General features: G+C 39.5%; 1 protein-coding gene across 1 annotated transcript in view; it reads right to left on the bottom strand.

Moving 5' to 3' along the window:
- Positions 1–582: 582 nt before the first annotated feature.
- The window catches only part of LOC137187349 (BMP/retinoic acid-inducible neural-specific protein 3-like), a 51368-nt gene continuing 35833 nt past the window's right edge, over positions 583–16117 (bottom strand). Inside the window, exons 5-9 of the mRNA XM_067596183.1 lie at positions 13276–13381; positions 12792–13028; positions 10813–11035; positions 5737–6079; positions 583–4680 (exon numbers count right to left, since the gene is read on the bottom strand). Of these exons, the coding sequence (XP_067452284.1) occupies positions 3910–4680; positions 5737–6079; positions 10813–11035; positions 12792–13028; positions 13276–13381 (1680 nt within the window). The 3' untranslated portion in view covers positions 583–3909. The remainder of the gene's footprint in view (positions 4681–5736; positions 6080–10812; positions 11036–12791; positions 13029–13275; positions 13382–16117) is intronic.

The raw sequence follows: 16117 nt of genomic DNA, 5'->3' as shown, positions 1-16117 counted from the left end.
ATTTAGAAAAATGAATCCACTCCCTTATCTCTACATGGTTTGACTTCTATAATGAGCTTTTCTCAAGTCTTTGTTTTTTAAAGAGTTGAGCACATCAGTCCAGCTCTTAATATCTTATTATCTTATCTATTATCTTATCATATCTGCTCTGGATTTAATGATTTTAAAGTATGACTGCTTGTTCACTAAATGGCTTTAGGACCAAACAACATTTCAGGTAATCTGCTGGAATATTAACCCACCAGACCTCTGAGGTCTCCTGGTACTGGTCTCTTGGTTGTTGGTGAAGCTGCTTTTAGCTACAAAGCAGCACAGATCTGGAACAAACTTCTACATGGTCTAAGTTTGTTTTAGTACTTGATTTTAATATCTATCGCAATTGCAACATAGAAACATTCTATAAAATAAACTTGCCTTGCCTGTCTGGTTTCCAGCTTTAAATAAAACTTTTTAATGTTCCTAGATGTTGGTTTAAACCATCCAAGGTCATCATCAGTAAAAATATTCTGCTGCTGGGTGAAATTTCCCCTCAATTTCAGTCAAGGCAGAATAAGAGCCAAAAGTCAGAGAAATCATCTTCAATAAATTACAAACAGAGGATTTAATCAAGCAGATGTACATTGAATAGGGTGGACTTTTATTTTCTCTGATGCCTTTGATTGACAGACTACTAAAGGTCAGAGCCTCTCTAATCAAAGCTCACCTCTTGCCACCCACTCACATTGTCATAAGGAAGGCTGCATGCAGTCACTGGTGGAATAGAAAATGTAGCTATTTACAAGCTCACGATAATGAATTATGGCTAGCTGCCTCTGCAGGACAGGTTTTTAAAACTGAGTCTGGTAATTGCACAATGAGCAGAGTGCTGTTAAACAACATAATTACGGGTATACTACCTTGGGTCTTTTTTTTATTTTGCTGGAGGAAGAACATGTACTGTAGGGAGGGCAGAATTATTTTTAAGTCCTCCATTTCCATTTTTCTTTGAAAAGCACAATCCATATCCCTAATTACTCAGACTGTGTGGATGTTTAATTAAGTTTTTGGTGAAGATGAGTAAAATGTATTAGTGTTTTACCCCTGCAGTTTCATGTTTTGTAATCCCTTTCCCTCCTATGCAGGGTCGTAAAAGGGTTGGACTAGCCAGCTGTAGGAGACCGTTTTTGGACATTTAGTGACCTCAAAGTTGAAACAAAGTCACCACACACTCTCCAACACAACCAAAAGTGCTGTGTTTCATTCTTCCAGAGCTGCTGCCGTGAAGCACTCATTTCCTCCATGTAATTGACACGGCTGTATCGACGAAAAGATGTGCTGACATTTGGTAATACATTCCACCACTCACGCATCTCATCAAACACTACTCATCCATGTACAATCCTCATCCAATGTAGCTTTTGACATGAGTTGGATTTGATTGGAGAAGCAGACAAATTGAGGTGATGACTGTTAACCTTCATAGGTGCTTGACTTCCCTTTGGTCTGCAGTGTCACTGAGGCATGTGCATATTAACAGATTAGAGGTGGCATCCTCTACCTGACATTAATAATGTAGGCAGAATGTTTGACCTACAGTACAGAGGCACAGCAGTGTTTGATCATGGTGACTGACCTACAAGTCCATGTTTGTGTATCTCTTTCACATCAATAACTCATAATTAATCTGAAGACATTAGTATAATAATTGTAAGCAGCTTGAGCTTGACCGTGACTGAATCACAACCTACCCAACCAATACCCAAACCAATACCCAACGCAACATTACCTTTACAGTATACTTTCATCACTTCCCACACAACATTTAAAGTTCTTGCAAAACTTGATTATATTCAGTGATGTTTGATAGTTCACTGCCAAGATTCTTCAATAGCACAGGTTCATAAAATCAGATTGACATCATTTTGTTCATTTTCTGTCCTTTGAGCCTGTTCCAATAATTGAGTAAGGTTGGGCAAGGACTGTGGTCATGCTAAAATATTAAATGAAGCCATTGGACTTTTGGTATGAGATGGAATGCAAACCCAGGCTCCTGGTGTTAAAGGTATAGTCAGTCATTCTGGAGAAAGATTGCTAAAAATTTGAACACCCAAACAAATACACCTGGCCCCCTTCCCCTTTTGTGCTCCTTCAGAAGCTCCACTTGAATTGAACACAAAGTGCTGTGTGCTGCCTGAATCTAATTGGTATTTGGTCCCATCACCTTGTCTAAACTGGCCACGCAGCAGAGGCAGCATATCAGCAGCATGTCAGCAGTACAATAGCAACAGCTGCTTTCTCTATCTGTGTCTACATTGGATCTGTTCGGCCACAGTACTGCTGTGCAATCAAGACGTGCTTGACAGAGCTCACAACACAATAAGCATAACTGCAGATGTACACTAAGTTATTAAAAAAAGTGTTGAAAAAGGCATCAGGTCACAGTTACCCATATAAAGTGTGAGTGGGGTGCAAGTTACTACACAGCTGGAGTAGCTACATTGGTTAAAGTGCATGTATCTGTTTCATCACAAACAAGACTGAGAAGATTGGAAAACATAGCTCAAACACATCTGGTGAAAATAGGATGCTACATGCAACACACTGCAAAGAGAGAACGTTTGAAAGATGAAGACAGAAAGAAGCAGGCATGCCTATTTCTTACATTTCTTTCAATAAAAATACATTTTATTACTTGCACCCCCAAACCTGGTACTGGTCCTGTACACTATGTTTAAAAATGGCCTGAAACCTGCACTGAACCATGGAACCTGTCAGTTATTGTCAAGTACCGTAGCTGACCTCTGCCTTTTACTCACCTGCTGCAATTTTTATTGTGCACCGATGTATCAGATTTGGCAGGAAATTTACTTGATGGGTTTACAGCATAAGTGAGTAAAGCTCAAAGTAAGTAAAACTGTAAATAATATACTGTTGTTTGTTCTTAAAGAGGAGAACAAATAGGTTCCCATGTAATAAAACCAAATAGTGTCCATATAATTTTAAAATAGCCCTATCAAGGTGAGTGACGGTTTATAGATTGATGATTGGAAATGCTACACAGTGCATCTTTTAACTTGTTTGTCTGAACTGCTAGTGTGGATGAAGTAAAAGAAAATATGTGTGATCAGACATGCAGTGTTTTTCTCATCTCTTTGAGTTTTAGGTTGTTTGCTGTTGGAACAGAATTTCCTGGGTGAATTTTTGTGAAGTGAAGTGAGCAGAAAATGCCTAGACACATTGACATAATTGCAAAAAAAGTACTCTGATCATTGCTGCATAGCTGTTATAATCATTTAGATCAAATTCATTTACCCCAACTCCAATTTGTAACAACTTTTTAAGTATATTTCAAAATTAGAAGATGTTAAAAGTATCATGAAAAATATTCCAACAGCTGGAATTTGTTATAACATGATGTTTTAATATCAATTTATCTACAAAATTTTGACTGACACCACTGTATTCTGGTCTTCATGGAAAGTGCACTGTCACTGAAGCAAAGGAACATATAAAAATTACAAACAAACAGACATTTTTACCATAAAATGTCCAATCATCTGGCATTGGTACTTACAGTATAAATGAGCAGTCATATTGCAACAGGATGGTTCAACTTTATGTAGTGGTATCTGAATTCCTACTTTTGTTTTAGAATATGTTCTTGAGAAACAGTTGTGTATTTTCTCACCGATCCACCTCATTCTTTATGATATAGCACTGAAGGTAGTCGCCACGAAACAGAAACCAAAACAACCAGATGAGTACATTCTTCAGCTGCCCACAGCTGGTCCTCTCCTGATTAACCATACAGTTTGGTAATCCATAGAGACAGAGCACAACTGTAAGCATTTGCACCATGAATGGCACAATTCACATGTTCAGGAGTTTCTTTGTGGATGTTTACAATCCAGACCTCCCATCAAGCAGCTGTTAACTGCACAACTTTGTGGTCTCATACTCTAATGAATTGGGCAGACGTGAGCTGAAGGCCTGTAAGGAGGCATGAATGCGAACCACCTCGCTGGCAGTCAGTTTAAGCCGATGTCGGAGAAGACAGGCAAACAGGTCCAACCTCTGTTGACCTGGAGGGGACAGCCGGTTCACCCGGTCTCGTATTTCCAAGAGCTGAAGCATGGCAGTGTCCTGGGAACCTTGGGTGTATGGATAGTCCAGCTGTAGAATCAAGTCACGAATTGCCTCTGGGTCAAAGTGCATGCTGTAGCCAAAGACCTGGATGCTGTTAATCTTCATGTAACCCAGGTTACGACCAGGATCTGTCATTTCTAAAGGCTCGTAATAAACGCTGTCATTCACTCCATCCTGAGTCTTTATCCTGCTACGAAGGTAGATATGGATGGTTTCAAAGAACGTCTTCCACTTGTTGCCTAGCGTCAGAGTCCAGTTATAACACTCGAAGGGCAGGTCCAGCTTAGTGGCCTGCCAGTCTGGAAAATTGTTCTCATTGACTGGGATGTACCAGCTCTCTGAATGACTCCCACCAAAGGGGTTGATGTAGAGAGTAAGGGCAGGCTCCAGTGTGCTGTTCTTTGTAAGGCAGATCTGAAGGGATATTCCCAGCAGCATGTGGACCATGTTAGACTTGTACTTGTTGCTTTTCAACGTCAGCAGCATCCTCTTTCTCCACGATGGATCAAACCAGCTGTTGAGTCGCATGTCATTGCTGATGAAGATTGCATGGACCTAACAGAAAAAAAGACATGAAAACAGTAAGGACATACTGCACACATAAACACAATAAGTACATACCTATAGTGAATACATTTTAATTGCATCGATTTACAGTAAAGAAAGATCTCAATTTATCATTTGAATTTTAATCATTGGCTGTACAATAGTCAGTGCTTGTTCACAAATAAATAAATTATGTGAGGTCTACAGTCTTGACATTTTTGCAGTGGGATGGGGATGACACACAAAGGTATCTGGCTAAAGTTTAATCAGGTGGTTATGAGGTATGCATTTTAAACCACATGTGGTTTGAAATGCATACCTCATAACCTTTTGAGTGCCACAAACACTCTAATGCTGATGTGGTGATGTGGTGTGGGTCCAAATACATTTTTTGTGCCAAGTGAAACAACTTTAATTTAAATGACTGGGGTACCATCCTGGAACATGTTATTCTGTTCTCTTAATATATCCATGGGCAAAAATGTCAGCACAGTTACATTATAGAGCCAATATTCACAGAAAAGTAAACGAGTAAAGCATTAAAAAAACAACTTAAAAGGAGTACAAATAGCTACTATGGTGTCTTTTACATATGAAAATTTCACTCCATTTTATATACTTTTGTTTAACTTGACAAAAAAGGTCCGACTTGTTTTTTTTAAAGCTTGTAGCTCTGAGGAGGGTGCCTTGAGGCATCAAGCTGCTGTTGAATAACCCTACCCTACTTTTATTTATATTGACTAGTATGATGTGGCAAAAAATGTTTTTGGTTGTACTGTATGTATTGTTAGATAAAACCTGCTGGACCAGGTAATATTCGGGATTCATGTAAAGCAAAGGCAATGAACCAAGAGCTGCCTCAGACATACAGAATATCTAAAACTTGGTACAACAAATATGAGGAAAAACATAAAAAAGTAAGTTCCTCAGCAGCTAGAAGGGTAAGACTTTGTAATGCAGAGTGCCTCCCATGAGTGAATATATCCCTCCAAGGTTACTGCTGTGAAAGACAGCTCAGCCTTCGGTCAGCCTGACATGATTAAACAAAGGCTAAAAGAAAAATACCTCTAGCCTGCGGTCAGCTCTCTGCAGTAGGTATCCAAGCTCCAAATCCTGGAGGTCTGTCTCAAATCCCAGGTAGTTCTCTGTAGAGTCCGCCACCATGGGCCTGCAGGCCCCCTGCATCAGGGCGAAGCCTGGGTTGCAGCTCCCACAGCGGGTGTGGTTGTCTAATGCACAAACCGCACAGGCAGAGCCTTCCCCAACAGAGCAGGGTGGAGGCAGCTGACAGGGGCTGTGTTCGTATCGGCAGCTGCAGCTGTGGAGTTCCTCAGAGAATGCACCAAGCTGGTTGTTTTCTGAGCAATACAGGAGAGACTGGAAATGACTCAGCCAGTAGGACTGAGGCCTGCACCAGGGAAGGAGGAAAAAGAGAGAAAGGAGAGAGACAGGCAGAGAGAGAATGGTTATTGAATGGGGCTTATAGGATGAGCTGGTTCAATAGTTAGTGGCTTTATTAGGTCCAGGACACCTGTCTGGGTCTGCAGACAGCTTGCTTGTTAAAAATAAAAAAGTGTCATCAGCATAATGTAAAGCATGCAGACAGAGCCGAGAGGATTCCAGAAAGCATGGTTTCCCTGTATATGAACACCTGTTATGACATGACTGAAATTCCATACTTAGATTATGTGACAACTGAACCATTTGCATGACAACTGAGCAAGCTGACGGCCGACGGCCACAAGATGTAGCTGAAGGCTACAGAAAATTTCTAGCAAATGGACTGTGGTAAGTATTCTTTAATCAAAATAATATTTCCAAGGTAAATTGTGAATGTTCAAGCTAAATCTAGCCCAATTTTAATATAGACATTTTAGCTATAAAAATGACCACATCCATGAGCTAAATGTGTGTTTAAAAATCGGGCACAGTGGTTTCACCATCTCATAATAAATGTATCTCTAGGATTTATAGGCATTACAAGGTTTAGAGTTTAATTCTAGTCAAGCTTTGTATTATAGTCTTTGGGATGGTATGGAAGTGTTTGCAGGAATACCCTCATGTTACTGACTTAGCTTGGACTGAGTATTTCCAGTTTTCATGTTTTTTTTTTTGCTTTAATTGCCGAATGTATAGTTTACACATACAAAGGATATGAGCACAAATGTTGGTGTTTAAAATGGAAGAAAATGCAAGACACAGTGGAGAGAGGGAAAGTTGTCTTTGATCAGTTTGTGACATAAATATTACAGTAGAAGTGCGTTACAGCCGTAGGGTAACTAACTCTCAGACATACATACAATTCTCCCATGTGGGCTGGAGTTTGATTCCCGTCTGTAGCACTTTCTTGACTGTGATCCCTTTACGCCTCTTATCCTCTTTGCTTGCTGAAGAGAAGAAATGCACAGTACACACCGCTGGCTTTCCTTTCAGAAAAAAAAGCTTTTTCTTTGATGAGGATGTATTGTGGTAAACTTTATGCTAATCTGAAAATGTTTGCTGGATTACATTTAGGGCATCCTTCCTCTGAATCCCAATCTTATTGTGTGCTTGGCAGTGGGAAGCAAGTCTGAGTTCAGAAAATCACTGATTTGAATATCAAAACCCCCTAATGGAAAAAGCGGTCGTGGGGAATGAACCGAAAGGGCTCTTTCTTTCCATCATGCGCTACCTGTGGTCAAGGCATTTCACCTCCCACAGCTTCAGCAGAGCAAAGCAGTCGCCGAGACAAGACTGCAGTTGTACTGTTAGTTCCCTGGTGTGATTATGTACAGCTTTCCTGCTCCCCGCAACTCTTCTTCCAAACCACTGCTGTAAATCACAGTGTCCTCTAACTTCTGGGCCATTTTTAAAGAAGCAGGCAACACTGTGTTTTGGAACTGAAATCCATGAAAAATACTGTTGCTGTTTTGTGGGAAAAAAAAAAATCTTGAACAAACAACTGTCACACTGTCAGTAAAAGGACTATCAAGCTTTCTTTCTGTGGAAAAATTAATAGTAATAAAACAAAATCATATGGAGGAAAACCAGCAATGGCACATCAGGCCTATTTCTCAATTAGAGATCCAGTTCATCCCAAAGGTGATGGATGGGGTTGAGGTCAGGTCTCGGTGTCTAGGCTAATCAAGTTCTTCCACAAGAAACTGGGAGATCAACTTCCTTACGGACATGCCTTTGTGCAGGTCCATAAATCTGTTGGTCATGTTACATTAAATTCATTCTTTTTTTAAACAAGCAAAGAAAGACATCTGAAGGGTTCAGAGAAGAAAAGGAAAGTGTCCTGATATGCAATCATCACACCTTCTGGCCATTATTTCCTCTGTACTAAATGATGTGAGTGAAATAGAGTGAGGCTGTAAAGATGAGACTGGTGTGATCTACTGAATGCCTTGACAAGATCATTACAAAGCTATTCAACATTTTAGAATCAACTCTTAATTGCACTCTCTTAGTAGTCAAACAAAGATGAGATGAGTCTTCAGTGAAGCATTCACCTTGGCATGTGTGAAAAAATACTGAACCTCTTCTGTGGGAAAGGCCTACGCATAAGAAAGACATTTTCTAAGTTGATTGAAGCAGAAGTACTGAAAACATCACTTGAATGACAATGTGCATCATTATGCCTAATGGCAAAAGTTTTAGCACAGTGTAATCTGCAGTCTTATCATTACCCACCTAATAAAAGCCAAGTTGACTGGTGTTTTGACTGGCTTATTCACTCATAATTGTCAGCACAGAGGAAAAATACCCCCCAGGAAGCAAAATCAATCACATCTGTCTCATCTATCTCAAGTGCCATGAATAGGATCTTAAAGGGAGACTGAGTTTTTTTTGTGTGTGTTTTTTTTTGTTTGTTTTTTTTCTAAGAGCTTCCGCTTCACTTCCAGGCAAACTGACAAACATCCTGATCTCTTTCCACTGAGTAAGGAAATTTCCATGAAGAGAGACAAAGAAAGGGGAGGCTTCACAGTTGATGCCATGCTAATAAAATAGATAAAAACTGCCTGAATGAGGGTGATGGCGCTCCCACTCCTTTTCCTGGTGAGTGGGTTGGAATATCAGCTGCATAGATCAGTGATTAATGTGGTTTGGCAATGTGGTGGAGAAAACGAGACAGATTAAGGGTGGAGGGTGGGGGGGTGAGGGGGGATGCGCTGAGACAGAAAAGAAAGAAAACCAAGAGTCTGGACATTGAACAGAGTACACTGTATAGATTAATCCGCTGGTTGATTTATGTGTTGTGCTTTCTGGCATCGTCACCATTACTGTGGTGGTTCGATTGAAATGAACGCAGTGTGACTGACAGTGATGGTTGGATTCATCACCCGTCACCCCCTCTGACAGATGAAGGCAGCCTATGTAAATGTGCATTGTAAAGGCGCTAATCTGTAATTTTGAAAATTTTGAAATCCGGAAACACAAAAACACTCAAAATGACCTATATCTAATGATTTTTTTCTGACAAGTATCATTTTTCTGACATGCGGAAAATGACTGTCCTCTTTCAATAGCAAAGGGACAAGGTGCATTTAGTTGTTGAACCACCACAAAATTGAGGATTTATAGAGAAGATTGGGATGGACAGTTTGACAAACAACCATACAACCAGCCAACCAGCGAGCGTGCTTTGCATTCTGTCTCCTAACAACAGTCAATGTTAGTTTCTTTTAACCATGGATGCAATCTTTTCCTAACCTTAGACATATCCAAACCTTAATCATGGAGATGGAAGATCAAAAAAACGCACGTATGAGAGGTTTTTGCAACAGTCATATAGGAAAACACTAACACATTTCATTGTTATTTGGGTATAAGATCTATGAATATTTAGTCTATAAAGGTAAGTCTGAAATTAGTTATGGCATATACCTCAGTGGAAAAAAAAAACTGTTTTACTTTTACCACTTTTGATCAACTCGAATGGATTTTAAATACTTTGCAGTAATTTAGATCTAGCCAGCATTAGGTTACACTTCATTAGACTTAATGTACTACCATGTGATCATCAGTCAACAATCTTTTAGTCACTGATTTCAAGCTTTGTAATCACAAGAAATACAGATTTTAATAAAACTGAATGAAACTGTAAAAGCGGAGTTTTATTCTTGACAGCCATGAAACTTAGAGAGTCTGGTTTCAGAGGCATTTCAGAGAATTTCATGGAGATGAAGTCCAGTAAAATGGAATGAAAATTTCATGATCTCATGCAGATTTCATGAAGCTCAATGAAGATTTTATGGAGCAGAGACTTGTGAATTTTTTTTTTTTTTCGTTTTCTGAAGTTGAAGTTTAGTGTTGGAGAAGCTGCAAACCAAGTAGGCTCTGTTTTGGTGATTGTCATGGAAAAGCTTGGCTGAATTTGGTTTAAAGTTGAAGGTCTTTTAGATCTCTTGCTTCCAAACAACATTGCTTTAATTGCATGTGGATGGTTGTATTTCAACTGGTTTCACTGGCTGATCATATTTTTGGCAAAAGCTACAAAAGTTATAAAAATCAGTAAAATTTAAAATCCTTTACATGCAGTTCACTAAAGGTTAATGTGAGGGTTTACAAGTGAAATGCCACAGCAGCAATGGCAGCTTATTTATTTCCACCTACTTCCCTGGATTAGTCTATAGAAAGAGCTGCAGGCTGTGACTTGATGTACAGTAGGATTTTGCAAAAACAAATGCTAGAACCTTGCAACTCCTCTGAGGGTATACACATATTGAGCACGTTATTAGGAACACCTGTGCAATCTGATGCAATCCAGTGTAACAGCTCTGTCATAAATTCCACTTTTACAAAGCCTATATGTTTTCAGTTTTTGTTGACATTGTCAGAAAGGTGATAATTCTACTTTTGTTTATTATTGAGGTCGTAGTGGGTGGTGGTAGTGTATTGGACTGCGTTAGATTGCACAGGTGTTCCTAATAAAGTGCTCAGTGAGCGTACATCAAACATACAAACTGAAAGGGAGGAATGTAAAAAAAGACGCTACATTAAAAAGAGATATTCAATGTAAAAAGTTTGGCTGCAGTAGCTTTACTCAGGATCAAAGTTAGCTTTGACTGAAAGATATTTAAAAAAGCATCAGATGTATGTAACTGAGATGTGGGTAGAGAGAATCAAAATGTATTTTTCAGTGCTCCACGTGCTCACCGTTCTCTTGGTAGGCGGACTTGGGGCTGTCGATGACATCTTTTGCTCAGACTGAAGAGCTTGAAGATGACTCTCTGGGCTCGTCTGGAGAGGACCCGCATGCTGTTCTCCAACTGCTCATATCGCCACTGGAAAAGGCTGTCCAGGGACCACAAGTGTTGGATGGTTGACACGTTCAGGAAATAGTTCTGCGGCAGCCTCGCATAGAACGCCTTGAATTCATCTGTAACAGCAGAAAAGAAAGGGGATATCTGTATAATTTTAACAATTACATTTCCAAGAGGATCCATTCACTGTCCTCTGTACAGCGTGCAACTGTATGTCGGTTACCACACCCATATTTTTACCAAGGTTGGGTAACTGGGCATGAGTATACAGTGTGAGATGTGACATTTCCTTTTAACAAATGATAAATAACTCGCAAAATAAGATACCATGAGAACAGATTTATATTTATAGAGCCTAATTTTGATTTTTCTGTCTACGCCTGCAAGAAGAAATAATCTATGGCAGCGGTGGCTTTTCCATCAGTCCAGCTCGCGTCATATATTTACCAGTCAATGATGAGCACATTAAACAAAATTCCTTGTAAATAAATTGTGGTCACATCATATGTCCTGAATTTACGACTGGGCATGGATCACCTCAACAGTCTATTAAACAATTGATCAGCACACAGTGGAGTGTGTGATACTAGAGAATACAGAGGATACACCGAAGGCTGCATATCTCAGCCTCATTTGAGGGAGCGTTTGACATGGGACAGGCCTTGGCAGGCTGTTCTGAGATATTCAATCTAGAAATGCAGACTTTGGCGGATCAAGCCTCTGAATTGGGCCACGGCATCTGTCAGGTGGTGCTTTGAAAAAGTCCCTTTTAACATTTTGATCATAATCAGTAAAGCTAATAGGAAACCAAAGCATTCAGAGTGACACACTAAAGAGGGATAGAAATTCAGAGTAATAAGGTCATTTTATTTGCTTACAACTTAATCATCACAGTCTTAATTTCACTTGGAGTGAGTTCATCATGTTTAATCTAAATGAAACTTGAGCAAATTCATACTTTATGGACAGGAGGGTTTATTATTTCACACTCTGAAACTTAGCAATGAGCTTCAACAACAAATAACAGTTTGGACAGGAAAGGCCTTTTTGATACTATCATGTCCTTTTTTGTCACTATTTGGTTCAAGTTTAATAATAGCTTTGGTGCTGGGTAGCAGATGTTGTTTTTAATCTCAGTCTGTGTCAATAGTTAGACCACTTTCTGGCATCTTCTACTGCTGATAAGGCAGCACGCTGGAAATCTGTGATATCCCTCGCTGAAGGACACTTTTATGACACTTGAGGATGTCTGCATTCTGGGCACGCACCTGCCCTCACTTTACACCCAGCTATTAAAACATAAACTTTGAAAGTAATTGCACTTAGGAATATTTCAGCCAAATCTGAGGAGTGGAAAAAAAGACATCCATTTTGATTTCACCTGAGTAATAATCACCAAGGCAGGGTGACCGAGCACAGCAATAATAACCAAACATTATGCTAAGTACTTCCATTCAAACTCTGTTTCCCCGGTGATATGAAAAGTCGGACCAGCAATAAATGGGTTTTATAGCTGATTAATCTGCTCCAGACATATTGTAAACTACCTGAGCCGAAAGCTGTTGATTTTTTAAATCCGCTCCTGTCGCATTGTTAATTTGCTAGATGCAGATAGTGTGCCAGGACCCAGGATTCACAACCACCTATTATAGTTCACCAATAAATCACAGAATAGGGAGGATCATACATATAGGATCCTCGCTCAGATTTAACGGTGCAGATAAAACACCTGAATTCATTCTCACTCCCTCTCATATGAATGATTTATACGCTGAAAGTTAGATTTTCCTGCGTTTAGGATATGGCATGAATGTGATGTCTGCATTGCAAAAGAAAGTAAGAATTGGTTATTTTTTTAGAGGGCTTTCTTACCTGATTCCTCAAACTCTTTGTAAAGCAATCCCCATGTCTCTGTGATTCTCTCCAGGCTCTCTTCCATGGCTTGGATGTCCATATAGGGGCAATTGCACTCTGGAAACTTGGGGCCGCAGTTGCACCAGCAGTCGTTGTCCTTGCAGACAAATTCACCCTCTCCATTACAGGCTATATAGCTGAGAGCAGCTTCCACAAAACTTTCTCTCAAGTAGTCTGGAAGGATCACCTGCAAGCCTGTAAAACCAAGCTGGGATTAGTGCTGTCTTCAAACTTTGAAGTTACAAAGTGACAGTGAAAGTTTAGGGAGTTAGAGTATAGAGCTGACTGAGCTTATAACTTACTTAATAGAATCTATCAAACTGTTGAGACGGCCACCTGTGTTACTGATGTTTATTCCTTGTACATATACTTTTAAGAGGAATATTTTAACTGTAAAAATTGATCATGACATTTACCATAACAGTAGATAAATCAGACAAACCTTGCAGTTGCACTTTATTTTCAGGGCTCTGAACCAGCACGGAGCTAACAGAGTCAAGGTTGTCATAGTTACTGCATCCAAGAGGACCAGTACGGGTCTCTGTCACCTGGGCAACAACAAATAAAGAGCTCATTTGTAAATTCTGCACAGCATTTAAAGGGTACTACATTTCAAATGGAGTCTGGTAGTATTTCAGGCAGTTTGGTCACATGTATAGTCACATGTTCCATACACCCTCTAAACATGTAAGTTCACAACCTACCTCTTGCAATAGGTGGTCTAAATAAACATTTGGCACTCCTTCAGGCTGCATACAACAATATTGAATTCTACCTTCCCTACTACACTGCTGCCTGCTTCAGAATTTTAACTCCCCCCACCTCCCCAGCCTCTTCCTGTATCAGTTGTTGTACATTTTTCTTTTTGATATGTGTTCATGCTCATCAAATAATGTGTACCTCAGGCTCTGCCAGGAGGGTTTATGAACTCAGGGACAGTCTGAGTCAAGCTTGCTCAGATTTGTTCCAGAGCATCACATGAGCAGAGCCACATCTTGACGCGAGTGTCCTGACTGAACTAAATAAAACTGGTTTGAGCACAAGATAATGTGTGTCTTTGTAACATAAATGGCTTTTTTCTGTTTTGTTTAAATAAAGTATGTCTATAATCAATTGTACTTGTGAATGTGAAAGTAAATAGAACTCATTTAGATTCTTCTAAATTGCTATAAGAGTGCTTTGCTGCTCCCATTTTTCTGCAAGAATGCTAGATAACGTTCCCTTTTTTTTGTCTAGTCGCTGATTGAAGATGTTTCGATTGACCTTTGCCACAAAGCAGCTCCTGCAAAGCATCCTTTTTCACTTCATTTGCAAGAAGAGATCTTATTTCAGCACTCTCCTTTTTCTTGCTGTGACATGGTGGGGAGCACCTAACTGATTCTCATTTTTCTCTCTTTGTGTTTGCGGGACACCATATTTTGTTCAGCGATTTGTCCTGGTCAGGCTTGTCAGAGGACAGTTGGTGTAAAGTGACAGATGGATGAGGCGAGACAATGAGGGTCAGTCGATCAGTAACACAATCATAGAGGGCTGAAGGGCTTGGGAACTCATATGAAGCCGGAGCTGCAGGGAAGTGAAAACTCTGTATGGGGCTCCTTAATCAAAAGCCTAATCCAGAAGAAAGGGGTTTGTGAGGATAAGAATAAATATCTTCTTTGAATGGGAAAAGGAAAATGAAGATAATTTGAGTGCAATTCTTCGACTATAATACTTTTATCACATTATAAATCCCTTGTTTCCCTCATGAGGGATTTTAATGCTGATATGAATGTGAGGAAATGAAATATAACCCTGGGTTTCAGACCACATGAATATTGAAGCCATATAAGGAATTATTTGATATGCCATATGATATGCCATATGGCAAAACACTGACTGATGAGCAGAGCATTCAATTTCCACTTCACATAGCAGCTGCTATTCACTGTAGATACATTCTGGTATATTAAAAATACTTAATAGGACATTATTGGCCACCTGTATCTTGGCAAATGACTGTATGAGAGCATGAAGTAAAGGCTTGAGTTCTTCTGAAGACTTGCCTATATTTCTTTTTATTTTTCTGAGGGTTTAAGTTCCATCATTATGATGTGAACTTTCTGTCCAGGTACTATGGTGCTAAAATTCTCTGACTTATTCAAATAGCAGAGTGGGGAAAAGAAGAAAGCAGGAGGAAGAAAGTTGTGATCATTAGAGCAGATAAGTAATTCTCAAGGCAGACGTTTCCTGAATTACAACAAACCTTTAACACAGATACAGGTACTTTTACTATTTATGTTTGATTCTTGAAATAGTCAGCCATGGGAGTTTAGGTGTGCTTTAACCTCTTCTAAAGGAAGGCAGAAAACTTTTTTTTTTTTTTTCTTAAAGCTAAATTGAATGATTTTTGGCCAGTAGAGGCCAGTAAACACACTAGTGTGGGCTAATAGTCACTAACTTTGTCTGTCATTTGGCGGTGTACAGTAGGTATATTACAGCTTGTTTAATGGACAAGAGTGATGAGAGCAGTGATGTGTTTGCTGTCAAACCAAAATAAGACAACACAGGCTAAAAACCTTCGTAGAGCTGTGCATTGGCTGCTTATTCTCTGGGGGCACATTGGGTGACATCTTTGACATTGTCATTTGATTTAATTTTAATATAAAATAAATAATGATTAATACAGCTTTAAGCCTTATCATTAATGTGTCTATGTTTATGAGTATGTAAGTTATGAGATACAATATGTCTATGTGTTTGTGCCTCTTGCACTATTTTTTTCCAACTGTATACAAGAAATATGCTGTGAAAATAAATTTTAGTTTTAGCATTTCCATAGATGATCAAGTTACTTGTCTATCCACTCAGTGATAGTCTAGACAGTAATTGATCAAGTCATGGGACTGGAAACACAAAAATATATTTCTCTGCTATAATGGGAGCACAGTGCAATCGAGAGGCTGTCCACAAGATGATATGATAATATAAGATAATATGAACCAGAAAATCCTGCTGTTTCCTCATTCAATTCTGGTACCTTGTACATCACTTGCAAATACTGCATGTGTCAGGTGAGGATATCGCCATTGATTCAGTCTCGGAAATTCTCAAATCGTAACAAAAATGAATCCCGCCGCTCTTGAACAACCGGAGTCATTACTCATCGTACAAACAAGATGGTCCTATCACTGACTGCTCTGCACCGTGACTTCTTTAAGAGAGCCTAGATTTCCACAGCCAATCCCCAGCACACCACAACAGTAACAGGCTTTTCCTCCAAAATAAGCTTCAATTTCCCCTTTGCA

Source organism: Thunnus thynnus, chromosome 8, assembly GCF_963924715.1.
Source record: "Thunnus thynnus chromosome 8, fThuThy2.1, whole genome shotgun sequence".
In the NCBI taxonomy this organism is placed as follows: Eukaryota; Metazoa; Chordata; class Actinopteri; order Scombriformes; family Scombridae; genus Thunnus; species Thunnus thynnus.
This window is presented reverse-complemented; position numbering and strand designations above follow the sequence as displayed.